At 51.9% G+C, this 25,153-nt stretch overlaps 11 protein-coding genes across 11 annotated transcripts; 4 read left to right on the top strand and 7 right to left on the bottom strand.

Annotated features, from left to right (window-relative positions):
* Positions 1 to 74: 74 nt before the first annotated feature.
* PFLUO_LOCUS460 (uncharacterized protein) lies at positions 75 to 2,009 on the bottom strand (the record flags this gene model as incomplete). The annotated part of the gene is made up of 5 exons (XM_073781988.1): positions 75 to 1,107; positions 1,168 to 1,436; positions 1,488 to 1,669; positions 1,729 to 1,776; positions 1,835 to 2,009. The coding sequence occupies 5 exons, from the start codon at positions 2,007 to 2,009 to the stop codon at positions 75 to 77; spliced, it is 1,707 nt and encodes a 568-aa protein (XP_073634558.1).
* Positions 2,010 to 2,299: 290 nt separating this feature from the next.
* On the top strand, positions 2,300 to 3,418 carry PFLUO_LOCUS461 (uncharacterized protein; the record flags this gene model as incomplete). Its single annotated transcript, XM_073782000.1, has 2 exons — positions 2,300 to 2,507; positions 2,559 to 3,418. The coding sequence occupies 2 exons, from the start codon at positions 2,300 to 2,302 to the stop codon at positions 3,416 to 3,418; spliced, it is 1,068 nt and encodes a 355-aa protein (XP_073634559.1).
* A 214-nt stretch (positions 3,419 to 3,632) lies between these two features.
* Positions 3,633 to 5,342, bottom strand: PFLUO_LOCUS462 (uncharacterized protein; the record flags this gene model as incomplete). Its single annotated transcript, XM_073782011.1, has 2 exons — positions 3,633 to 5,116; positions 5,192 to 5,342. 2 exons carry the CDS (start codon positions 5,340 to 5,342, stop codon positions 3,633 to 3,635), a joined length of 1,635 nt encoding a protein of 544 aa, XP_073634560.1.
* A 453-nt stretch (positions 5,343 to 5,795) lies between these two features.
* Positions 5,796 to 7,384, top strand: PFLUO_LOCUS463 (uncharacterized protein; the record flags this gene model as incomplete). The annotated part of the gene is made up of 2 exons (XM_073782022.1): positions 5,796 to 5,924; positions 5,975 to 7,384. 2 exons carry the CDS (start codon positions 5,796 to 5,798, stop codon positions 7,382 to 7,384), a joined length of 1,539 nt encoding a protein of 512 aa, XP_073634561.1.
* A 143-nt stretch (positions 7,385 to 7,527) lies between these two features.
* Positions 7,528 to 8,495, bottom strand: PFLUO_LOCUS464 (uncharacterized protein; the record flags this gene model as incomplete). Its single annotated transcript, XM_073782033.1, has 2 exons — positions 7,528 to 8,121; positions 8,175 to 8,495. 2 exons carry the CDS (start codon positions 8,493 to 8,495, stop codon positions 7,528 to 7,530), a joined length of 915 nt encoding a protein of 304 aa, XP_073634562.1.
* A 517-nt stretch (positions 8,496 to 9,012) lies between these two features.
* On the bottom strand, positions 9,013 to 10,470 carry PFLUO_LOCUS465 (uncharacterized protein; the record flags this gene model as incomplete). Its single annotated transcript, XM_073782044.1, has 3 exons — positions 9,013 to 10,155; positions 10,209 to 10,330; positions 10,392 to 10,470. The coding sequence occupies 3 exons, from the start codon at positions 10,468 to 10,470 to the stop codon at positions 9,013 to 9,015; spliced, it is 1,344 nt and encodes a 447-aa protein (XP_073634563.1).
* Positions 10,471 to 11,294: 824 nt separating this feature from the next.
* On the top strand, positions 11,295 to 14,022 carry PFLUO_LOCUS466 (uncharacterized protein; the record flags this gene model as incomplete). The annotated part of the gene is made up of 5 exons (XM_073782055.1): positions 11,295 to 12,035; positions 12,094 to 13,372; positions 13,422 to 13,738; positions 13,795 to 13,878; positions 13,948 to 14,022. 5 exons carry the CDS (start codon positions 11,295 to 11,297, stop codon positions 14,020 to 14,022), a joined length of 2,496 nt encoding a protein of 831 aa, XP_073634564.1.
* A 1,111-nt stretch (positions 14,023 to 15,133) lies between these two features.
* On the top strand, positions 15,134 to 16,403 carry PFLUO_LOCUS467 (uncharacterized protein; the record flags this gene model as incomplete). The annotated part of the gene is made up of 3 exons (XM_073782066.1): positions 15,134 to 16,135; positions 16,193 to 16,322; positions 16,378 to 16,403. The coding sequence occupies 3 exons, from the start codon at positions 15,134 to 15,136 to the stop codon at positions 16,401 to 16,403; spliced, it is 1,158 nt and encodes a 385-aa protein (XP_073634565.1).
* A 204-nt stretch (positions 16,404 to 16,607) lies between these two features.
* On the bottom strand, positions 16,608 to 17,432 carry PFLUO_LOCUS468 (uncharacterized protein; the record flags this gene model as incomplete). The annotated part of the gene is made up of 2 exons (XM_073782077.1): positions 16,608 to 16,797; positions 16,858 to 17,432. The coding sequence occupies 2 exons, from the start codon at positions 17,430 to 17,432 to the stop codon at positions 16,608 to 16,610; spliced, it is 765 nt and encodes a 254-aa protein (XP_073634566.1).
* Positions 17,433 to 17,736: 304 nt separating this feature from the next.
* On the bottom strand, positions 17,737 to 19,595 carry PFLUO_LOCUS469 (uncharacterized protein; the record flags this gene model as incomplete). The annotated part of the gene is made up of 5 exons (XM_073782088.1): positions 17,737 to 18,219; positions 18,275 to 18,992; positions 19,049 to 19,065; positions 19,114 to 19,222; positions 19,276 to 19,595. 5 exons carry the CDS (start codon positions 19,593 to 19,595, stop codon positions 17,737 to 17,739), a joined length of 1,647 nt encoding a protein of 548 aa, XP_073634567.1.
* A 3,579-nt stretch (positions 19,596 to 23,174) lies between these two features.
* PFLUO_LOCUS470 (uncharacterized protein) lies at positions 23,175 to 24,771 on the bottom strand (the record flags this gene model as incomplete). The annotated part of the gene is made up of 4 exons (XM_073782099.1): positions 23,175 to 23,510; positions 23,569 to 23,940; positions 23,999 to 24,587; positions 24,638 to 24,771. 4 exons carry the CDS (start codon positions 24,769 to 24,771, stop codon positions 23,175 to 23,177), a joined length of 1,431 nt encoding a protein of 476 aa, XP_073634568.1.
* Positions 24,772 to 25,153: the final 382 nt, after the last annotated feature.

Consider the following 25,153-nt stretch of genomic DNA (forward strand, 5'->3'; position numbering starts at 1 on the left):
AAACCGCATCCCCAGAAGAAACTCATGCTAATCATGTCCCGGCGACGCCATGATAGAAATAAAAGTAAAAAGACTCAGTAATTCATAAAGCCACCGCCTTGTTCGTCGTGTGATCCATCATATCCACTGGTATGGTCATCAAGAGACCGATACGGGTGTCCCCCATCACGACCACGACCGCGGCCACGACCTCCGCGAGCAGATCCACGTCCACGGCCAGTGCCCCGGCCTCGGCTGCGATGAGGGCCTCGACGAGAACTATCGTCATAGTGAGAGCGGTTCTCCCCAGCAGGACGCTGATAAGGGTTATAGTTGTTGGAGCGACTGTCATAATCAGCACCCTGTGGGTACAAAATCTCATCGTCTCGCTCCTGCTGTAAGCGGCGCTTGTTGGTCTTTCCCGCCGGCTGGCTCTCCCATTCATTGTCTTCTTCAATCCGCAGTACAGCCTTCTCTCCCACGACGGTTTCAAAGTTCAGAGCTTTGTCGGCTGGAACGGGGTGCCAGTTTTGAATTTTCCCTGCCTCAGCTGGGCGGACGCCTTTGCGGACAGCCAGCACGATCAGAGGAGCAGGGCTCTCCGTGAAATACTTTGCAGTCGGAGGAACAGGCAAGACGCGAGCTGCCCACACTCGATTCTCAAAGACACCTGTTCCAGTAATCTGCCACTTTAGCTTGTGTCCCATGCCCCCAGCTTTGTTCCGGATGGATTTAGAGGCCGGGCGAGGAGTGATCATAATGCTGTTAGCCAAGTATTTCAGATCATTTGATTCAGTCAGGCCTGGTGGCAGGAGCGGGGCCAGCAGTTCTTGTGTCATGCGATTGGAATCTTCCTGGGATATCAAATATGCGGTGTAGAAGACAGTGCGCTTGATCCGCAGCCGGCTGTATGAAGCCCTGCCATTTCCCATTGTGGGGTTGTGCAAGATGCCATTGTGGGCATTGATCATGCGCTGCACCTCGGCAGTTTCAGTTACGGGGTCAAGAAAAGTGCATCCCTCGGTCACCTGGATGACTTCAGCATTGATGGGCCTGCGCAGTGCAGCACCTTGCCCAGATTGGAAATCCCTGTTGAGACTCTCGAAGAAATCTCTGAATCCTTTCACACTGGTATGACATTAATATTTCGTCAGGGTGAAAGCGCCTCGCACAACATAAAGAACTTACTGTTTCACGCGATCCTCGTACACACGGATATCTTCCGCCTGGCCATAGGTGAGAATGATGTCCTCGAGGAAAGTCTGTTTGAAATTCATGGTCGACGAAAATCGTTCGCTATTGGGGCCAACTTCAGGCTTCAGGCCGACCAGGTCAAACTCGAGATTCCGACTAGCCACCATTCGCTTGATGATGTCTGCAAAACCGAACTCACTCCGGCCGGTCAGGAGCACGGTGAGCGCATCCTTTTGCTGCATGCTGAGTGTCACAAGGTGATACTTTGAACGAGTCAGCCTTCAATCTTTGAGCGGAGAGCTCAGCATTCCCACAATTTGTTCATTCCACCACCCGTTCCAGCCGCGCGCTTCCTCGACATCCTTTCCCTTGCCTGTGGCTGAGAGGATGTTCGGGTCATGCCACCATCCGCCATTCACGAAACACTCCTGTGTTTGAAGGAAGCCGATGGTTTGGCCATTCCATAATTGTGGATTCGGGAGAGGACTCAAGAATACTATCAACGTCCCAATGTCAGTGTCCAACAACAGAATTATGCGATCCGTAGATCCTCACAGGTGTTGTCGAAGTCATAAACGTGGATGGCGCGAATATCAGAGACAGCTGTTGCAGAAACGATTAGTTGAACAGGTCCGGTGTCACGTCCGTTAAGTATGCCAACCTGGTAGCTCTTTGTTCAAGACAGACCACCGCTTCAATGAGGTGATTGTGCGACCCAGCGGCTGGTGGCCATTATGTACAGGCTCCTTCGCAGGCCCGTATGCCATGGCGGTAGGATCGAGACGCGAACGAGTCTCGGAGACCACAGCTTTAGCAGAGCGCAATCCGCCAAACATTCTGCCAGTGTCTTGTTCCCGGTCAGGTTTTAGTTTCGAGGCTGCCCAGGGCAGTTCATTGCGTAGAGTAGAGTCTTGAGCAGAGGAAGGTAGGCGACAGAAGAAGAGACAAAGGAAAAGAGAAAGAGACAGGAGGAGAAAGAGAGAAGAGTGTTCGCTGGAAAATGGAGATAAGGCGAAAGCAAGAAGCGCCGGAATTTTGCCGCTGGCAGATCACTTGCCGCCTACGCCAGATCAACTACCCAACTACACCAACTGCCCCAACTGCCCCATGTCAAACTCCTTCGCCCATGGCAGACGATGTCGATCTGCGCCAGGAAATCCTCCAACGGACTCTCCAGGAGGTAGTCCATGAGGAGTTGGAGAGTGTGGCAGACCCTTGCGTCATCTGCCTCGACTCCATCACCGATCCCGGCGTTGCAGTTCCCTGCAACCATGCGAATTTCGATTTTCTGTGTCTTGTGAGCTGGCTGGAGCAGCAGCCGAACTGCCCACTCTGTATGACGCTCGCAAATGGCCACTATGGAACATTCACTGACCAAATAGTAGGCAAGAACGAACTGACCGCGGTGCAATACGACCTGAAATCACCCCAAGGTCCGAAACTCTACAAACTACCACCCCCAAGCACCAATCTTCCTCCCTCTGGCCCTCCTACTCGACCGCACCCGCCCTTTCAACGTGGTGCAAGACCACCCCGACGAGCCCATCCACGCCCACAACCCCCACAGCCCGAAGATCCACTCCTCCGCCGCCGCAATGTATACCGCAACCAACTATATTCTCTGCGAGTTGGATCCAACCGCCTATCACAGTATCGCGAGCTGACGCCGGACCTATTCAACCGCGACGAGGAGCTCATTTCGCGTGCTCGAAAGTGGATCCGCCGCGAACTGCGCGTCTTCAGCTTTCTGAACCCAGAAACAGAGGAAGAAGAGCAACGCCACGACCGGGTGTCTCGGCCGGGATCACAACGGCTGGAGAATCGCAGGGCGAACAACGCCGAGTTCCTGCTCGAGTATATCGTCGCTATCTTGCGCACTGTCGATATGAAGGGTAGTGCTGGGCAAGCGGAGGAGTTGTTGCGAGATTTTATTGGGCGTGATAATGCTCGCTTGTTTCTGCATGAGCTGCAAGCGTGGTTGAGAAGTCCGTATATCTCTCTTGAAGACTGGGATCGTCATGTCCAGTATCCCAGTTCCCCGCCGAATATCCCCGCCAGCGGATCGCGGGAGTCTGGTGGGTTGCCTCGTGGGCCAGCACCGGGTTCTGGTCGGGATAGACCTCTCGCCGAACGTGTGACCAAGCCGCGATCATCTCGGCGACCGCCGTATCGTTCGAGATCTCAAGATGCTGCTGCTCGTGCACGGCGACTACAGTATGCTCGAGCCCGATATGCTCCTGATTGAACTCTAGAGAGCCCTCGACAGATGGCTGCACTATAGACATTATTATGACCTGATTAGACATGTTGATATAATCTTAAACTTGGAATTGAACTCGAGGTACTGGCAGGGCGAATGTACCGCTTATTTGTGGCATTCATGAAACACGTAAAGCTATCTAATCCACGCTCGCGGTCAATGCAATCGTTATTCATAAAATCCAGCACCAGCAGATCTCCTATCTGCGCCGGAAACGACCTCCAGACTTGGAACCTCTGTTCCGGATCTTCAGCGACCGGAAGTTCATATGAGCCTGAGGGTTGACTTTTCGGGGCTGGGGCTTCTTCTCTTTCTTTTCCGGAGCCCCTAGCTTCTGCTCCGTCGGCTCTTTGGTGGCTGGTTTCACCGCAGAAGTCACAGCCTCCTTGATACGCTCAGAGAAGCTCTTGGTCCGGGCAAGAGGCTTGGATTTCTCCTCATAGTCAGAATCGCCGTCGAAATCGACCTCTGGGTCTGCGTCCGAGTCGAGATCTGGCTCAGACATGGTGTGGAGGGAAGCGGCGTCGTCTTCATCGTTTTCTCCCAAGTCAGCACCATTGTTGTCATTCGGCTTGCTCAGTTGCTGTGTCTCTGGCACCGCCACCAGTTCATCCTCGCTCTCATCCTCGTAATCAGGTTCTGCAGGGGCAGCCGGTTTGAGTCGCGTGACAACCGGCCGCATAATCACTCTGCGAGTCGTCCGCTTCTGGCCCTTCTTCTTGTGAGTCGGGCGATGCTCCTTCTGGGGAACCTGGCTGTCCTCGATCTCAACATTGCCGGCCTCTTGTTCCTCTTCGAGCTCACGGAGCACATCCCATTCGTCCTCCATTCGTTCCTCCTCCATGTCGCGGAGACCTTGAACGATATGCGATAGCCCTTTACTCGCGTAGTGAAGTGGTTTCCGGGAGACAATTGGACTGAGGCCTGGTCCGTTCTGGTTGGCAGTAGCGGCCGGGTAGCGACCGGAATTGGAGCGGCGTAGGAAGGAAGGTGTTTCGGACTGGGGTGCTCCCGGGGCTGCTGGAGGTGGTAGATCCGGTGATATGTTTTCCTCTTCTTCTTTATGATCCTCTGCCTCTACCATTGCGGCATAGCGCATTGTCGTGGGAGTCGCGAACAGATTCGCCAAGTAAAACTGCTTGGTCGAGGAGGCTGGAGTCCGAGCCATTCTCGGTGTTTCCTGCTGCTGTTCTTCTTCCGGTGCTTCTGGGATCATGTCGACCGTTTTGCGTTTGGATGGTGTTCGAAAAGCGGCCGCAAGCGTATTCGCCCGCTTCGTCCCGGACGGAGTTGGGGCGCTCCCGCCCGACTCAGATAGAAGGTCGAAGAGTCCTAGAGTTTTCCCATCGCGTTGGGGAGTTGGTCCAATTGCAGCTTTCAGAGGAGATGGTGCTGGCATATTCGGTTGGTGTGTGCTTGGACTGAAGAGTTTGCGAAGCGTCGATGGCGAGTCGTATGGGTCTAACTGGGATGGATGGGCATTCGTCGTCCGCTTGTGAGACGGAGTCGCGAAGAGGCCCTTGGCTGACTTGCGCGGCGTCATTTCGACATGCGCCTCGGGGCCGGTAGGCGATGCATGCTTGCGCTTTTTGGAACGGTCTTGGGCTTCGTGTCGCTGATTCTCGCGTCGAGCTAGAGAGGACTCGAGGGATTTGAGTCGACCGTATTCCTTGTATTTGGCGGCTGATGAACAGAGAGAACAGGAGTCAGTGATTCGACCAACACAATTGGTTCGAAAACTCTCGTGCCTAGACCTACCGATCTCCGCGTTCTGCTTGATATCATCCCTACCCGCTTTCTTGCCATTGTTGGCCGACGAGAATGCTTTCTCCCATGATTTTAATTCTGCGCGCAAGTCAACAGCCTGACTGGCAACCTCGGCACGAGACCCCAGGGCGTGGTCCGCCATTATCGCATGGTGTGGTTGGGTGTCGGTGAAGAGAAGCTGAGCTGAGAAGGGACGCGATTGACTACTTAACGCGGTCTGACGTCGCGCGTCGGGTGGGTCTGAACCCTACATTTCCAGCCACTTGTGTTGGCTCCATGAAGAGTTACTAGTAACGACTGGGGTCGTTCAATACTTCATTTTCTACTGGCGGAATATGTCTACGCCTACTAGGCTGACATGTTTCTTGATTCTTTCGTCAGCTAGCGTTGGTCTTATCTTCGGGTTACCCCGCCAGTAGTCCCTAACCAACCCTGCCGTAATATATATAATGTCCCCCACTGTTTTCTTTGGAACTGACACGAACGTTAGGTGAGCCGAGGGAAACTCTAGTTTATAGAAGTTTCAGTTATAAGAAAACCCCCGCCCCAATCTGTCGACAGGAATCACCGGCTTACGGCCAATTGACCGTCCAACATGGCCACACCTTCTGGAGAATCCCTGTTGAACGCAGAGTTTGATGCTCTTGTGAAAGAACAGCTCGAGCTCTGGAAAGTGCCAGGCCTGGCCATCGCAATTGTCCAAGGTCCCAACACGTATTCCAAGGTAACGACATCCTGAAGTGTGGGATGTACCCCAGTACTCACATTCGACAGGCATATGGGTTCGCCGAACTCCCCGACAAGAAGATGACGACCGATGCACTCTTCTCGACCTGCAGTACTACCAAGGCATTCACTGCTGCAGCGACCTCCATGGCAATCCAGGATAGCAAAGCTACCGCGTCGCCTTTCGACTGGGACACACCAATGTCCACTCTGATTCCAGACGACTTTGTGCTAGCAGATGACTACTACACTAAGAACGTCACGATCGAAGATCTGCTGTCGCATCGATCCGGCATGGCGTCCCATATGTGGGTCCCGAGCTTGAATAAAAAGGACGTAACTGTGCGCGAGTCTGTTCGTTCTTTGCGAAATCTGCCTCTCGCGCACCCCCTGAGAACCAAGTTTGAATACAACAATCACGGGTACATCGCAGTTTCGTACGCTCTTGAGAAGCTTACAGGAGAGCCCCTGGGTAACATATTGAAGAGACGGATCTGGGAACCATTGGGCATGAACGAGACCTTCTTTTCCATCCAAGAGGCCAAAGCAAACCCATCAAGCGCACAAAAGTTCGTCCAAGGCTACAGTTGGTATCCGACCGACGAAGGCGGCTCCTATAACCCGGAGCCTACAATGTCTTGGGATGCTGTCAGCGGTGCTGGAACCATGGTCAGCAATGTTCTTGACTATTCACACTGGATACGAGAACAGATCCATAAAACTGGTCCTCTCAAGGGCCACGACTCGCTAACACAGCCCCGCATACTGCACTTTGAAAATGACGGTGGCAGCCCGCCTGGTCCCTGGCATGCGCATGCGCTAGGTTGGTATTGCGACTACTATCGCGATCAACCTCTCCACACCCACCCTGGTGGCTGGCCTGGCTTTGGTTCTCTGGTGGGCTTCTTGCCAAATAAAGACTTTGGGTTCGCCATCTTGGGCAATGCCACCCCGGCGAACGTTGTTGGATTTAGATTACTCATGCACCTCCTGGACAAGATTCTAGATCTCCCAGATGATCCCAAGTATAACGAGGAACTTGCGGCATGTTTTGCAAAGCAACGCGAGACATGGGACCGAAGCATCTCACCTCCAAGCTTGGACGAAGTGAAGGCCAAGTTCTATCCTTCTTTGCCTGATCCCCCATTGCCTTTGTCCTTGCCAGTGGAGAAGTATGCCGGGACATACACACACAAGACGGGTGATTCGGTTATTTTAACGGTCCAGGAGGGTCACTTGACAGCAGACTTCTCTGACAGGCCCATCACGGTGTGCCTGGAGCTGGTACATGTGAGTGGGGAGTTCTTCATTGGAAAACTATGGAACAAAAAGCGTGTCTATTTTCAGCAGTTCCCTGTGGAATTCTCTGTGGATTCTACAGGAACGGCTCATAAGGTTGGTATGCTCCTCGAGGCTGCTTTGGGTGAAGAAAAGATCTGGTTTGAGCGCAAAGAATAGCTTCCGATGATTTAGATCCTTTAGCTCCTATTCGGTAATCAATATCACATCTATTCCGAAACTTCGGGTGCCTCTAAAAGCACTGTAAAAAAGAAAGTCCACAGCTACGCTATGTAATCAATAAAAAATCTCAAAGACCATCCTCACCAGCTCGTCAGCCCCTTCAGCCTATCAAACCCACCCCGCAGCTGCGTCTCGGGGTGCACCACCTTCCCCTGCAGAATAGTGTAGTTAACAATGCCCTCACAGTGTTCAGGCCGAACGCGCGCCAGCCAAATCATCTGCTGTTGCTTCTTCCGGTACACCAGCACATTAGCGGAGAACTTGTGCCCGCCCACATGCGAGACGAAGAAAATTCCCGCACCGCCAGGCCGGGTATCATCCGCATCCCGGTCCAATCCGCGCGGACGCAGGTGACGCTCGAGTTCGCGCTTGATGAGCGGAGCGGTTATTCCGCAGCGCGCATCTCGCCGCCGGTGCGAGCACAGCAGGATCACGTAGTCGAGCTCGCAGGGGCGGGCGCTCATGCTAGATGCGGGGGAGATGCCGCTCTCAGTCTGTTGCTCGGCTGCTGGCGTGTCGACAAATCGCTTAATGAATTCGGGCGCATCTGCTGGTCTGACACGGTCCACGAATGTAAATGATGGGAGAACTAGCACCGTTGTTGCTTGCTGCATAGCATCCTGCGGGTTTTCGTGTTCCGGAAGTTGCAGATTGGAGGCCGAGACCATAAAACGCTGGTGTCCAACGTTAACGGATATCTATGATAGAAAAGGCAAAAGAATCATACCCCATGTTTGGATTTGGCGGAAGGCTGGTCGAGTGCCTCCATCAACGTCCCCTTCTCTTGCTCGACCTTTTCCTTCCAGTCGGATCGCCCCGTGGCAACCACGATATGGGCATGAAACTCCTTAATGTGGCCATAGAGAGGACGCGAGGTCTCAACCTTGACCTTGGAGGGAAATTGAATCGTGCAATCTGCACAACCTCTTAGGCAGTCTGCGCCGTCGCTTTCAGTATCCACTGTGGGGAACAGATAGTGGTTCTCTTTATTGTCATCGTGACTGGCAGGAGTGGACTTGGGCCCGAAGGAGAGCAGCGAGCGCAGCATGGTTGGAGTCAACCAAACGCTATGGCTGAGCCAGGTTGTTTAAGTTGGGAGAATATTTTTTGGTTTACTTCTGACGTGAGGAGTGGCTGCCTGCGGTGGATATAGCCTTCCTCGGCGGTCGATATCTAGTATCTCCGAGCCCCGAAGCCGAGCTCGGAGTCAATCTCCAGATTTACAATTTTTTTGGTGGACCCGCCGTTTGACAGCCTTGACTAGCGAGCTGGCTAGTGCCGCCTGTCTAAAATGAACTACATTGAATAGGCGCACATTAGTGCAACGCGCTGGTGGCCAGAGTTGCCAATGCCTAAGCGCCCGGACTTTTAGGGGTATTGTATTTGTTGAGGTCTATGTTTGGATCGAACGTGAATATTATAGATTAGATGTCCTGCAGAACTATACCTGTGTAGTTACCGCTAAATTAAGCAAGATGGGTTTAGATGCTAAATGACGGGCGCATAATCTGTAGATCGAGTGGGTATCTATAAGGGAAGACAGATATGAAAACAAGGTGAAAATGCTAAAGATCCAACCACGAAGTTTGTTCAGGAGGACTTTCCGCCGAAGACAATGGTATGGGCTTTCGAGTAATTGAGGACCGATGGCTCTTCTCAGACTGCACCGCAGACGCCGTAGAGGCTGTTGGCTTATGTGAGAACTGGGCAAGCTTCTCTGAGAACGGCGCAGTCTCCTCTGAGGAGGGCACAGTATCCTTTGGGGGCGGCACAGGCTTCTCCGAGGGCATCACAGGATCCTCTGAGGAAAGGCCAAATTCTTTGGATATGAAATCAGCCAACCATGCCGGTGCTTCACCAGGAGTGACCAATCCCCGAGATGCATCATTAGAATTGCCCGTAGAATTTTCCGATATTTCATGCTGGTTTTCAGTGCCCGGCTCGGTATTTCCAGTATCCAGCCGGGTAACCGGAGCATTGGGAGTATTGGGAATATCAGGAACACCAGGCACATCAGGAAGATCAGAAACATCAGGCACATCAGGAGTGTCAGGAACACTAGAAGCAGGATATTCAGCAGGCAGCTCAAAGATCCCTTCCGGTGGCTCGGTTGACGGCTGTGAAGATAATTCCGCTGCTTGTTCATGAGGTTGGCCGGAGACGAGCTCAGGAACACTTCCAACAGGTGTCGGCTCGGCGGTGAAAATCTCCAATCGCAAGACGCACATCAATGGCTCAGCCTCGGCCGGAGGAGGCACTTCGCCTTCCAGTAGTTGTTTCGGAGTGACCTTTCGCTCGTACATCTTTTTGTTCGCCGAAGCTCGTTCCCCGAGCACGCCACCCTCAAGCGTGAGCCCGCCGTACATACCACGGGTTTTGGAATAGGCGTACATCCCCGCAAAACCTTTCCGGCTGGCCATGGTGCTCGCCTCGCCGCTGCGTCCAATGGGGCCGAAAGCAATGCTGATATTTCCACTGAGAGTCAAAGATCCGCCCTGGGCGAACTTTTTCATCTCTCGCTCGGTGTTGACGACAAAGACAAAGTCAGTCAGCTCCATCCCAAATTGGCCGCCAACACCGATGCCTCCTGTCGCAATGGCTGAAGGAGCTGACCAGGTGCCGTCAGGGAGTCGGGCGACGATCAGCCCGGATCCAAACCGGACAGAGCCCAAGAATCCAGCTTTGAAGGATGTGAAGATCACAAGACCCTGTAAGCATATTAGAAACAGTTTCGCTTGTATTTTTCATCATTAGCTCCCACCTTCGCCCTAGAAAGAACGCTGCGGGGAACCCCGCCATCCAGAAATGTCCCGCCGTCGAGACTGCCAAATTCCTTCGGATTAATGAACGAATTCAGAATTTTGCCGGCTTTCTTGCATTCCTCTGTTTGGACATTGTTAGTCTGATCCTGAAACCCTTCGAGTCCGTAGAAGAAAAATCTCACTGGATAACGAGGCCGGCAATGGATTGTGAAATGGATTATGCATCCGAGATTTTATTGACTCGGAGCGTACCGACGACATGGCGTGAATCAGGAATATGTTAATGATTTGTCAAAATTATGTCTTCCTGAGGGATTCGCAGGGGTCTCAGAGGGGTGATTAAGGCCTGTGGTTGGCGTCGGCGCAATCCAAAAAGCTGAGCAAGCAACTAAGCCCCTTTTCAGATGGCGCAGCGGAAGAGCATGCGGAAGTGGGGGCCAAATTCTATTTTGCTGAAAGAGGCTCTGGGATACAGTCAGCATGCAGTTTGAGCATCAACGACGCGCTTTTTGATTTGCTACTAGGGAACCATACTAGACTGAAGGGTCGTAGGTGGAGACTAGTTTATTAACTTAACGTTAACTAATGTTGACGAACTAGTCAACTATTCTTTTCTAGGAAACCCGGGCCGAATCGTGTGCTCTTGTCAATGCGACCTCCGAGAGGGGAATAGGTGCGGGTAGTTATGCAGGGGCATAAATGCTTTGGAAGACAATCTGGGATCGTCACAAATAATCACATCAACCAGAGAGGATCTGCCGGGGCGGCCAACAAAAAGTGAGCCGCAGTGGGCCGTCCTTCAGGAATGACGGGGAAGTGGGACTGATGCTAGAGGCATTGTTATTGAGCAAATGATGATGTAGATCCGAAGAAGACCCTTTCATTCCATTAAAATCCATTCCTCCGGGCTCTCTAGGCAGACAAGAGATAGACAAGACCGGACCGAAGTGGGCCCAACACGTAAGCCGGAACTAACCTAAACTCTCTCTCAAAAAGCTCCGACCTCGACCGTCCCTGAGTTCTGATAACAATTGTACCATGCGGGGATTGCGTCGCTCATGTATCGTCTTCGTCTGTGAATGATAATGGCGGACATCCAGGGCGCTCCGCCTGCTGCGCAGCCCGAGAGGGTGCGTAAGAGGCGCCGACGCACCATGGCTTGTACTCAGTGCCGCACTCGTAAGTTGCGCTGTGATCGCGAATATCCCACCTGCGGGCGTTGCCTCAAGAGCAGAACTCCCAATAAATGCTCGTACGAGGATGGTTTTCTCTGGCAGCAACCCACCACCGTGTCGGCCGTTGCCTTTGCATCCGACCGAGGTTCCACCATATCTGCTCCCCCGCGAGTGGACCGCACGCCCGTCCACACGCCTCCGGATTCAGGGACGGGCACCATGTCAACTCGAACGGAATCTTTTATCCCAATCAATGAGTCTGCTCCGCCGGCTTCTCAGGAGCTACGTGGCCATCATCTCCATCATGATTTGGACCATCACAGTAATCATGCTCTGCCGCCGTTCCGGACCCGGCCGCCACGCGAACGCCGGGATTGCTTTTTGGAAACTGTTCTAGGCGCACCCAAGGCGGGTGTGAACCAGGAACCCTATGCGAACTCCGCGGTCATGCAGCGACCGAAGCGTTCCGCTCCGGGGCTGGACATCACCATCTCGGCCCAGGCTGATGAGGCCGACTACGGTGAAGAAGAAACAGACGACGCCCTTTCACCATCGCAAAAACTGGATCTTTCACCTCGCATGATGATGCGCGGCCGGGAGACCAAGACCCGCTTCAATGGATCAGGGATTTATGCCAATATTGTAGCAGAAGTATGTCTCAGACAACCGCTGTCAAGGTCCAATCAATGCTAATTAACCCCAACTTTAGTTCTTGGACATCCGATCTTTTGCCGAAGAGATTAAGCTATCCAATCCAATACTCTCACAAGTCCGTCCAGACCTGGAGAGGGTCAGGAAGGGCCTATGGAAGCGGATTCCTCTTAATGAGCCATTTCCTGAACCCACCACGGCATCGCTGATATCTCTTTTGCCATCTCGCGCAGTCGTGGATGAGTTGGTTGGCTTATACCTGACTTATATAGAATCTACACACCGCATCTTCCATGCGCCAACTTTCCTACGGGATCTTGACAAGTTCTGGGGCTTGACGGATACACCCAACATGGCGTCCCCTTCGTTTGCGGCTCAGCTTCTGCTGATGCTCTCCTGTGCCTGGCATCTCGCCGACCCAGTCAGCCTACAAGAAAAGAATGGGGAAGAACTCAAATGCTATACTGCCGTGGAGTGGGTTCTGCATGCCGAAAAATGGATCGAGAACTTGCACGTCAAGCGACCGGAAATCAATTCGATGCGAATCTCTATACTCTTAATAAAGGCCCGGAATTGGTACGGAATGAAGCGCAGCCAGGCCTGGCTCGCCACGGGGACTCTTGTCAGAGAAGCCATGATGGCTGGCTATCACCGCGACCCGAGCCGGTACATGAGAATCTCGCCGTTCAACAAAGAGATGCGTCGGCGGATCTGGACAACCATCGTTGAACTTGATTTGCAGGTTGCCTTTGACCGGGGCATGCCACCGTCCGTCCAAAGCTCAGATTACGATGTTTTCTCCGCTCTGAACGTCAACGATAACGAATTCAACGAGGATGTCACCGACCTTCCACTGGGACGGCCGCTCAGCGAAGTTACCGATGCGTCTTTCCATTGCGTTTTACTACGATCCCTTCCGCTCCGCCTCAAAGCTTGCCATTTAATGCACTCGCCGCGCATTAGTTGTCGATACGAAGAAATCCAGCACTTGGACTGGGAACTAACCCGACATATCGCGCGGATCCCCGCCTGGACGGCACTAGAGGGCATCGGCGCGGTGACCCAACATAAGGTGAGCCTGTGGAAAGCGTTGATCGAGACCAAGTTGGCACAAACCCTCCTGTCGATTCACACACCGTTTGCCCTCGAGGCCGGGCGGGAGGCATTATTTGTCCCCTCTGCAAGGTCTCGCATGGATGTTGCGAGCAAGATCCTTTCGACGCAGCGAGAGCTTCACGAAACATCGAGGCCGTTGTCTCTGTGCCTTCTTGGCGAATGGACTCTACAGGCCTATATGTCGATCTGCCAGATTTTGCACTCAGGAGAATCTCGGAATGGTATGTTTCCCCTTCACTGTCTGTTGAATGGCATACTAAGGAATTCTAGCTACTTACAACCCACCATCCACCATGTTTTTGATGCACAGTCTTCCCGGCCTCCCCGAATCGCTTATATCTCTGGTGGAAACGGCCCTGGTCTGCCTGGAAGGCCAATTTCTGCTGGTTGTCAAAGGAGCCAAGGATTATTTCTTTCTGTCGACAATTGTGGCGTTAGTCAAAGCCAGACTATGGCCTACCCAAGCAGTCATGTACAAACAGCAGGTGGTCGAACGGATTCTGTCATTTGCGCAGACATTATTTTCTCGCCATGCCAACTGCGAGCATCTGGGCACTCCCGGGATGGGCAGTTTCAAAACCAACCAGGTCTGTCTTTGTGCAATAGGAAGCGTCTTGGTGAGATTTGACTGACTCGACTGTAGGTGGCTGCCTTTACCGCTACTCCCGGCATGGCCCCGGTGTTGCCCTCAGACCTGGAGAACATGCTCCCATCAGCAAATCTCGGTGTAAGCATTAGCCTCTGTCCCCTCCTCTTTGTGCCATCCTAACTTTCCCCCCCTCTTTTCACTGTCCAGTCTCCCGGTAATTTCGATCCTTTTTTGGATGTATTCGATTGGGAGGATCTAACCGGATATGCACTCGGCGACTGATCTCCTCTTATCTGTGTTGTCCCTTTCTTGAGCTGGTCGGCCGCTGTACAATATCCCTTTCTATTCATCTGGATTTCCATCTTCATCACATGGTTCTTGTGTCAGTTTTGCTATTTTGCGTAATTCCTTGCCGTAATGCCATCATCTCAATCCCACCTATGTGTGTGTATATATATGGCTCGAGATGGCCCACACTGAGGTCATCGCTAGGGGTCGTCGATCAGGCTTGGCCTCCCCGGGTCTGCAAGGAGGTGTCGATCACGAGAAAGGTCCAATTGACAGAACAAAGTGAGTTGTCAGCCCTGATGACCACCGGATTCGCTAGGGTTCGCTAGGGCTCTCTAGGTTTTTGCAAGGCCGAGACACTCACCCCGCCTCTAAACGCCCAATGTGTTGTCCCTTTGATTGCAGGCTTGTTATTCCCACTGCACTTGGTAGTGGGGCCGAAGGGTCAAACACGCGAAACAAAACGCGAATCACACCACGGAGCTTCCGGACGCTAACTAGACCAGTAAGCGAAGGTATCACCGATAAAGAATTACTCCTCTTTGCTGTGGCGGGTGCAACACCCTATCCCACCAATGATAATGTGTGGCATCTCTGCGGTCAACCCCTGGCGCCACGTCTAACCAGCACGCTGCGACAGGGGGGTCAGGGCACGGACCTGGATACCTCGGGATACATCTAGCCCCGTAGTATTTATAGGTCGTCAGAGGTCACTTCTTGGTATCTGCGCCCAGAAAGTGTCAGCCTAAAAGGATCTAAAAAACTTGGCTTTGGTTTAGTCTCGATCGACAGAACACGATGGACCCTGCAAAAGATAAAATAAAAGGAAACCAATAGAAACAGCACCTGCTCCCTTTCTTTTTTTTTTTTTAAAGCTCCCTTGCGTGACCGCATAACTACCATGTGCGCTGCCCTTTCTTCTCTTTCCCATCTTCCTCGTCTGAATCACTTCGTCTCCTTTCCCAACCTCCCCTTTTCCCCTCGCCCTGGCTGGCAAGATTAACAGCCTTGCAAGATGCGCTGATTCTAGTCAGCCATAATCTTTCAAGGTTGTTCGTTTTCGCCAACTCTGCGCGGCCTGGGCTTTCTGTACATACCTCGCTCAATGCCACGCATTCTGTGGCTGCTGGCCACGCTCGTGGTTCTGATCCAGGCGGCTCCCCCGGTCCCATTCGGGGGTGAGGTCAGTCAGGTCTACGAAACAACCGATACTCTCCCGCTGCCCAACCTGGGCAACATTGTTGCACACGATCCCAACATAGTTCAGTCCAATGGCTACTACTATCTCTTCAAGGGTGATCCGCATCTTCCCTTTTTCAAGGCCGCCAATATGAGCGGGCCGTGGGAACTAGTCGGCCATGTCTTCGACAAAGCCAGCATTATCCACCACAAGGGAAGCCGCAAACGACCCTGGGCGCCGACGACGATCGAGCACAATGGCATGTTTTACTGCTACTACACGCTCAGTAAACATGGCTCTCGCCACAGCGCTATTGGTGTCGCCACGACGACGACCCTGGACGGCAGTGCGTGGACAGACCACGGCGCAGTGATTGAGACAGACGGGGGCAAGGACTCGCTCATTTACCCGTTCAACATCACCAATGCCATCGACGCATCTTTCATCACCGATCAAACGACCGGGGAATCCTACCTGAATTGGGGCAGCTTCTGGCATGATATCTGGCAGTTGCCGCTCTCCGCAGATCTGTTATCTGTTAAGAATCCCACGGACCCAGACGCAGTGCAATTGAGTTTTATCCCGCACCGAAAGTCAAAGCCCGAGGAGGGGTCGTGGATGAGCTACCACGACCCCTATTACTACGTGTGGTTCAGCCACGGCAAATGCTGTCGCTTTGAGAAAGGATTTCCCGCGCGGGGAGAGGAATACGACATCCGGGTTGGCCGGTCGCGAAACGTGCGAGGGCCCTTTGTGGATAAGGATAATAACCTCCTCATTGATGGTGGGGGCACGGTTATCTATGCCTCGAACAATGGCAAGGTCTATGCTCCTGGCGGAGTGGGCGTGTTGCCGGGCGTCAATGCCTCCACGTCCGATATTCTTTATTTTCATTATCTGAACACCTCAATTGGCTTTACAGATAAGGTATGCATGCCAGAATCCTGGGACTCGATGAACGGGGGAACCTAACAACGTTTTCAGGATGCCCATATGGGCTGGCTCTATCTCAATTATACCGACGGCTGGCCGGTCGCAGTCCAAACGGAACAAAGCAGCAACGCGGGGTCGTTGCACTGCCTTCCTCGTTGGTCCTATTGGACGATGTTGATGAGTATGTGGATTCTTCAGAGTTTCTGAAATGTGGAGTTGCTAATAAGAGGTTACAGGTTTATGGTTCTACGTTTGGTTATAGACGGCGGGGTTTCTTTTCTTTCCAGCGCATCAATAGAGCTTCATGTCGGCGGGTTTTGGGCACGGATAGAACATTTTCACTGGTTATTTAGCGAGCATTTGGGGGTGAACGCATTATTTCTCGTCCGAGGAGACATTTCTCATTATATCAGATCGACGCACCGACTGCGCTTATTTTCATACACGTTCCTTTTCCTTGCCTGCTTCACGGATCCCATCCGCCATCGACATTGTATACTGCCCCTGTAGTATATGATGCAGCATCACTGAGCAGAAACAGCACCGTCTGCGCGATCTCGTCGGGGGTACCGAGGCGCGAAATGGCGGTGGGCGTATCAGTCACCTGGCCTTGAATTCCAGTCGCTTGATCCAAAAGCGGGGTTTGAATCGCGCCTCTGCAGCAACATATCAGTCAGCCATTGATCACCAAGCACCATGAAGAAGGCTATACTCACGGCGCCACCGCGTTAACCCGAATCCCGGGTCCAACCTCTTTAGCAACGGATCTCGTCAATCCAACAATCCCATGCTTGGTCGCCGAGTACGCCGCATGCAATGGAAACCCTCGCAGGCCCTGAATGCTCGCCGCATTCACAATACTCCCCTTACCGCCAGATGCAGAGTCGGCAATCGCCCGCAGCTCCGCCCGCAGACAATACATCATCCCCGAGAGATTCACGCGCATCAGCATATCCCACTCGTCGTCTTCGAGATCGGTGAGCTTCCCCACACCGTGCTGCTTGCCGATCACGCCGGCCATGTTGGCTGCGCCGTCGAGCCGGCCAAACCGCGACACCGTTTCGGTGATCCAGGCGTTCACCGAGGAAGAAGAGCTGACGTCCACGGGTGTTGTCATGATGGTTGAATCTTCGCTTCTGCCTGTAATTTCGGAAACGGCGTTGGTGAGACACTCTGTGGAGATATCGGCGAGGGAGAGGAGGGCGCCGTGGGCGTGCAACTGGCGCGCGACGGCTAGGCCGATGCCCCTCACGCCCGTGATGGCGATAACTTTTCCTTTCAAGGAGTCCATTTGAAAAGGGATTTCTGGGGGGATGAGTTGGCTAGATTGATAGTGGAAGAGAGGAAGAAGTCTCTGGTTTATTTGAACGTGGGATGTTCATCATCCCGCGGGGGTGCTTCCCATCGGTGGCGCTTCGTGGTGGAGCCGGACATTAAGGGTTCAAGCAGCGGGAAAATCGGCTAAATAGCAGTTGAAGAAACAGAGAACATTCAATAGCTGGCTAGTCGAAGGATTTCATCACCTTCCCATCAGAATACTAGTTTGGCAAATTTACATGAACAGAAGCATTGATCCATTCCAGCCCGAGTAACCTTTAAATCTCCCGGTACCAAGCCAAGTTCACCTTCGTTGGATTCTTCACTTGCATCGTCACCTTGGAAATTGATTCATGATACAAGACTCCATGTAGTGCTTTGCGAGACTGTTCCAGACTCATACCACCTTCCGTGACAGGCTCGCAACGACCCGATCGGAAGAGCACCGCCATGGCCGCCACAAACTCCACCTGAGACATCTTCATGCCAGGGCAAACTCGCGGTCCGCCAGACCATGGTATGAATGTACCTTTCGGAGGTGTGATGATATTCCCAGAGTTGTCAAGCCACCGGGTTGGCTTGAAATCTTGCGCATCTGCGCCCCAGATGTTGGGGTTAGAGTGAATACTTTGCTGTGAGACGAAAACATCCATCGGGGGCGTGAGGACGTGCTGTGTGCCGTCTGAATCAACTAGTGTCTGTGTTTCGCTGATTGACCGGGTTGAGTGCAGCACGGGCGTGAAGTGGCGTAGTGTTTCGAACTGTAGGGGTCGCTAAGCATTGCATTCAATCAAATTGGAAACGATGAAAACATACCATGATAGCAAGGGTGCGCTGGCACTTGGGAAATGTTTCCTCGTACTTCCATTGTGAGATATCCGGGAGCGCGGCAAGTTCCTCACGCACCCAGTCCTGCCATTCCGGATATGTCGCCAAAAGACACACCGCGTAGCCCATAGTATTAGCCGTGGTGTCGAACCCGGCGACACTGAACACAAAGAGGTTGCCACTGATCTCGTCTTCACTCAGAGTCAGGGCCGGTTTGGCATCGGTGCCTTGATCTGAAAACTGCACCAGGGAGCTGAGGAAATTATTTCGAGGGCCGGATTCGTGCTCGGCGGCTTTTCGTTCGTCATTCAACATGTCTTTGGTGTATTGGCCGATTCTCTCCAAATGGTGACCCAAAGCTTGACGAGCCAGCGGCATGAATGACATCTGCAGGAACTTGTGCGGCAAGAAAGCGGCGTCCGGAAGCATATCCGTAATCAGGGCCATTGCACTGAAATACCCTGCTCGTCCATTCAATTCTTTCTTGGAGTGAATTGGAAGCTCGGGGAGCCAGGGCTGAGCTTGGCCATATCCTGCTTGGCCGAGTACATTGATAGCAAGGCAGCGCAGACCGCTCAATGTTTGAGAACCAGGCCGTTGAGACAGATAGTCGAGCATCTCCTGTGCTTGCTCACAACTTTCATTCCACACTGCCTCGCTGATCCTCTCATTCAGGTTGGGTGCCACGATGCGCCGTTGTCGTTGCCTGTCATCCCACATGAGCATAAGAGTACACCTTGAACCAAAGCGAAAATCACGTACCAGTCGTCGCCATTTGCCTGACATCGTCAATAAATGAATTCCTGTGACAAGAAAAAGCAACTTACCTGGAGCACATTAGATCCTAAAAACCCCATGACGCGCTTTATAATCGGCGCCTGTACAAAGTCCTTCCTTCGCTGCAGCACGATACTGCCGAGTGCAGGATCGCCAACCCTGCCCCTGTATTAGGACCAAACACACAATATCTTCCTGCTATGGGGGCATACCACAAGGCACAGTGGTTCAGTGTGACTAGGACAAACGCTGGTCCCAGTCGCTGATGCATCTCCGCTTTCCTGCGAAACTCCCAACCGACCGACACAATGTCTATCCGATCGTAAATCCATTTTGGCAGACATTTCTCGAAGTACGGTCGCAGGATAGGATTCAGAATCAACCACGGCACGGTCCTGGTCTGGATAGGGACAATGTAGACTGGGAACCCGCTGCGACGGCCAATGATGTAGAGTCTCAGGAAGGTAACCAAGGTATACAGAGCCCATATCAGAGCCAGAAGGGTTGCGACGTATCTAATGGTCAGCTCCATTTTTGATCGAGGGTATTGTTGGCCACGGCCACAAAAATGATGATGTATTCCTCGAGGGGAAGCTCAGGCATAAGAATGCAGACAGAGCCATAGATCAACATGTGATCAATCCGAGAACGAACCCGAGAACGAGCTCGCTAAGGCACAGATCGGGGATTTCGCTGATCCATCGGCCCCGCTGTCTTCCCAGAGAATGTGGCCTGTATTCTCAGATTATCCTCCAGGCATAACTCATGTTGTGAGCACTAGTGGAGTTTCCCACGTTCTTGTTTATTTGTTGTCTATGTTGCTAGAAATTGGGTTTCCATCGAGCAAAAACTACGTCACGGCAAACGCCAAAGGATTTAGCCGAAGTGGGGAAGTCTGGCAGGCACCTACTAGCGAATGGCCTTGAGTGTACGCGATCAAAAGGACAGTATTGAGACTGTTTGACTACAATTGAGTCCTCCTATTTTACCGTATAAGTCGGAATAATCACCTGCAAAATGGCCGTCGGCTGCTGTTGTCGCGTTTAGGCGGTTTAGGCGTCCATCAAGGTTTGACAGCTTTCCCCGCAGCCTTACATATTAGCTTGTGTGGATTCGTCGGATTCCTGCCAGTTGGTGGGCTTGTTCCCCTCCCCAACCTGAATCGCCTTTTGTTTCGTTTCGCGCAAGATGCTCGGTCGGCAAGACGATAGCCCGATCTAGCTTATATGGCAGTCCGCGGTGGCGGCCTCGGACCATCATCGCACATACAACAAGTTTACTGAATGTGGTAAACTGCCCACTGAGAGACGTGCTGACGGTCGGATAACCCAGACTGAGCCCGACATTGCCACTAGATGAAAGTGAGTAAGATGTTGATCTTTAATACCTTTTGTATCACATCAAGAGATACGTACTATGCGGAGACCACCTCAAAGAACACCGAAAAGACAGAAAACGCCTGTCAACATTAGCTGCAATGCCCAGATTAGAGTTTATACTGGAGCTAACCGGATCTGAATTATCCATGATTCTCTCGGCCTCGGCGACGCAGATGCAGAATATGCCAAGGAAGATATACCACAGGTCAAAGGTGAGCTGATTGCGGAGGTGGTCTAGAAGATAGGATCGACTGTCGCTCTCATCGATCTCGCTCGCGAGCGAATAGATCCCGAGCGCCTTTTCTTCAAAGACGTTTGAGGCTCGGACACTGAGTGCAATGGGGAATATAGAAATATACATCATCACCACCAAACTGAACTGCACTGCCGGATTCACATCTGCCAAGTTGAAGATCGAGGTTCCGGTATGTCGGGAAGAAGCAGCCTGGAAGATTGCGGCAATGATGCGTTGACCGAGAGGAAGATGGTTGACTGCTGAATTACGCAAGTCTAGTACGAGGATAAGGACAACATCAATGAGGTTCATGGTGACCAGTGTGCCAAACAGAAGCCATGTGGGTTGGCTCGGGAATAATAGTGTGTAGCAACGTCGGGGATGAGATAGTAAAAAGCCGAGGGATTCTTTGCGAGATGAGTACTCCGGGCATAGTTTGAACATGATCCAGATGACCAGTCGGAGTAGGCATGGGTAACAAGTGTTCCCTGCATAGGCCAGAAAGCTCATGAGAAGGAGAGGGTAGGTGGCATCTTGGAAATGGATCATCGAGTCTGGGGTCAGGGTAAACCCAAGATTGTTAACCATTGTTTGGGCCGAGTAAATTCCCCTGTATAATCCCTTTACCTTAGCGCTGATTGCTTAGAATCGGGAAAGAACTCACCACCAGACTTTCCCCTGGCCACATTCTGCAAGATATTCATGGTAATTTGGACTAGCATGCTGCATCCAAGAAACGAGACAAATTGCACCAAAAACGTGAAGGCCAATGAAGTAACCTGTCTATTTGTTACTTAACTGATGGTGCGTTCATCATTGAGACTGGAGATACCAATAACGATTTTAAGCAACAACTTCAAGCTGCGATATTCAATCCCACCAAGCTTCTCTCGGTCCTCATCAGTCAATTTATAAAACTGTGAATTTCGATCTAGAGTAGCATGAGCAGAGAGCATTGACAGATAGTTTGTCTGGGATCGTGATATTCCGTGTGAAGATCGAGGTCGGGAGATTTGGCTGCGAGTGCGAGTTATACCTAGTACGAACATCATAGATGCGGCTCGTTCCAGTGATAAGGTTGTCGAAATCAGCCGGTCAGACCATGGAAACGTGACTGACCACGTAGCTGGATGATGAGACCTAAGAGATTCTGATTTTGTCGGCTTTGCCCACATAGACACGGTGATGGCAATTTACCTTCATCGCTATGATCATCAACTTCCAGGAGAGGGCTTCCTATTCAAGGAAATGAGACAACAAGATTAGATTCACCGGACTTGACAGACTGACCTCTGTCACGTTTCCAAGGGGGAGGTATGTATAGAGCCTTGGCTTGGTCACTATGCTCTCGTGGACGTGGGTCGTCTGCGAACTGAATGCTTGCACCAGTGTTCGAGTTAAACCCCTGTCCTGCTCCTACATCGTTGGCGTACGACCGGTTCTCACTGGCGCTGTTTCTAGAACTGTCAGCAACTCTGTTTGATTCTTCTGTCATCATCGATATGCATACCCCGCCTGGCTGGTTGTGCCATAGTCCCTAGTTCTGGAAGAACCACCTTCGCCAGTATTCTCGCAAACGCGACCGTTAATGAGAACGGAATTTATCGCATTCTTGCCCCCTGACTGTTCGATATCTGCCTCCACATTGCTTGCTGCACTTTGATCTTTGGAGTGATCCCTTCTCAGAAGACTCGGTGCTGTGCAATCGGATAAAATAAGTACGGACAGGAAGAAAAAGGAACAGTATGCTGTATCATACCAATTTCTTCCAGATGTTTCTCAAACCACCATAATCGCACAACAACAACCGCAATATTAATGAACATCAAATTGCCCAGTGTAGGGATGACATAAAGATAAACCTGTTGGTATGTCTTCAGAGCCTTGAGATCGATGCTACTCAAGGAAGTATTATTAGCCAGTGGGAAGCTCTACCGGATGCAACAGCTTGTGGAACTAACGTATTCATTCCTGACTCCGTAGCAGCGCTGGCACCGAAGAAATAGGCATCAATGGCCCGTATGTTGCCATTGGGATAGAGGATAAGCAAACTCGAAAGACTGAGAGCAATGATCCAAGCATCTGATTCAAATTTAGCCAGAGATAAGATATGTGAGCTAATTGGTTGCGCTGACAATGTAAAGCGAGAAAATTCAAAGAGGGCTGCCACATCGCAGGCGGTTCAAGACAGCTGACAAGGGGCGAAGAAGGAATCAATATGAGCAATGATTCTGTCTTAAATGCCCAACGCCTGGATTGATTCCTAAAATTTCCCTCATACATAGAATGGAATGTCTGGTGATATGCTTGTGTGAGTGTTGCGTTGCGGGATTTGCAAGGCCCAATCATGGTTGCATGCGATCTCGCTAAAAGCATGAGAGTTAACGTGCTCAATTAGCGAAATGACTTTCTATCGATTGGCAATTTCATAATCAGAACAATAGAACAAGCAAAAAAAAAAGGGTATTTATCACAATAACCTCCTTGTGACCTTCCCCTATATCTTCGCAGCCATATTGGCCCGCTTCCACATCTTAATCCGCCGCTCGTGGCCCGCGTTAAAGACATCTACCCACTTCTGATCAAACGGTGGCAATCGTCGCCCAGGCGTCCCATCGCGTGGCTCCCCAGCAAGGGAACGCATGCCCTCAAAGTATGCTTTGAATTCGGGGTTGAGCATGGTGAATGCCGGACCATCTCCCTTGTGCGAAATGCGGTCATCCTCCCATTTCTTTTGCTCTGCAACAGAGGGCAGTGCTGCCCGGCCGGCCAGGACACGCGCAGCGGCGACGGCTTGCCATTCAAATACTTTAAAAGTCAAACCAGCACCGACCTAATAGATTTGGTTAGATGCTTCACTCTCTGCGCAGAAAAAAGTAGAGGTAACGTACAGCGCCTACGAAAATCAGTGTAGGGTCATGTCGGTAAAAGACATGTTGATACAGATCAGGAACACGATTGTTTCGCGTTAATACCTGAGGCAAAAAAGGCAGGCTCCATGTAAAACCGGTGCCGAAAATGATGTGATCCACGTCCTTTTCGCAGGTGCCGTCCTCGAAATGCACCGTGCGGTCCCCGCTGTGGTTGCTCGTGATGTGCGTAATTGGGGCCCGTCGTAGGATCTCGGGGTGCTTGAACGCCTCATCGCCGAAGTATATATTATACCGACCACGGACGACAGCATGGATTGGCGACTGTGCACTGCCTATGAGACTAACTGCCGTGTCGGCCGCAGAGACCGAGGCACCGACCGTGATGACTTTCTTCTCGTAGTTAGTGGCCAGAGCAACCCCCAAAACGGCTACTGGGATCGACACTTACTTTTCCTCGGTACTTCTCCGGGCTGCGATAGTGTTTTGTATGTTCAATGCTGCCAGGGTTTCTGGCGGCGAACTCCTTCAGGCCAGGAATGGCCGGAATAAATGGCACCGCATAATGGCCCGTAGCCACCACGACCGCATCGAATTCCTCGTTCCACCAGTAGTCTGATTGGGCTCCGTTCTCGTCCGGGCGCCGTAGGGTCAGAACCCATTTTTGGCTATTGGTATCCTTAATGGCACGTTCGACGGTGGTATTGTACTGAATCAGATCCTGGTATTGCTTGCGGGTGAACAGGTCCTCAATGTACTGCCTAATGACAGAGTGGTGCCGGAAAGGAGTGTCCTGTCCGTGCCGTTCAATGGACCATTGCGACCTAACTGTTGGAATAGGCTCTTGCGAGAAAGACATTGCAGCCGCATCCACATTGGTCTCTAGCGTGGGATAGACTGGGGAATCAGTAAAGCGGTCCTGTTTGGTAGCGGGGATCCGACATGGAAGATTTGCTGGAATCTCTGGTGGTGTGTCGGCCGTACGCTCCGAAAGCTTGTCCAAGTCGAATTGTTGAGGGGGCTCATCATCTCTCGACACCCTGTTTGAAGGTTAGCATATGACAAGTGTATTGATCTCCATGCGACGTACCAGCAACCCCCGGCTCTCTCCTGCCTGTCAAAAACGCGGATGACATCAAATGCTTTCTCTTGCATGAACGCATCCACAGCAATTGCCCCCGCGGGGCCCGCGCCGATGATGGCGATGCTCTTGGCGCCAGGCATTGCAGCTTTTTGCGATGTAGACGCCAACTGGGACGCTTTTGAGGTTGCAATTTGCCCCTCAGACCCTTTTTAATAATGTCTTCAGACAGTCGTAGCCTTTCTCGGCCGAGCTCTCGTTAACACTATTTCGTGGCCTAGGATAGGGTGAAGTTAGTTCACACCTGTCACGCCATCGGGCCTTCTTTTGCGCAAAGCTCGGCCAATACATAGTAGGACATACCGATCAATGGTAATAGATCTAACCGACAATGCGACCGAGAATATCTGAGCGAGACGCACGCGCCACACTCTCAATTCGGCCCAAATACCCCGGAGTTGGTTCAATGCCGACTTTTTTGTTCTGAAAAATTATCTTCCATCAACCCAAGCCGAGGATGTGATT

Source organism: Penicillium psychrofluorescens (genome assembly GCF_964197705.1).
Source record: "Penicillium psychrofluorescens genome assembly, chromosome: 1".
In the NCBI taxonomy this organism is placed as follows: Eukaryota; Fungi; Ascomycota; class Eurotiomycetes; order Eurotiales; family Aspergillaceae; genus Penicillium; species Penicillium psychrofluorescens.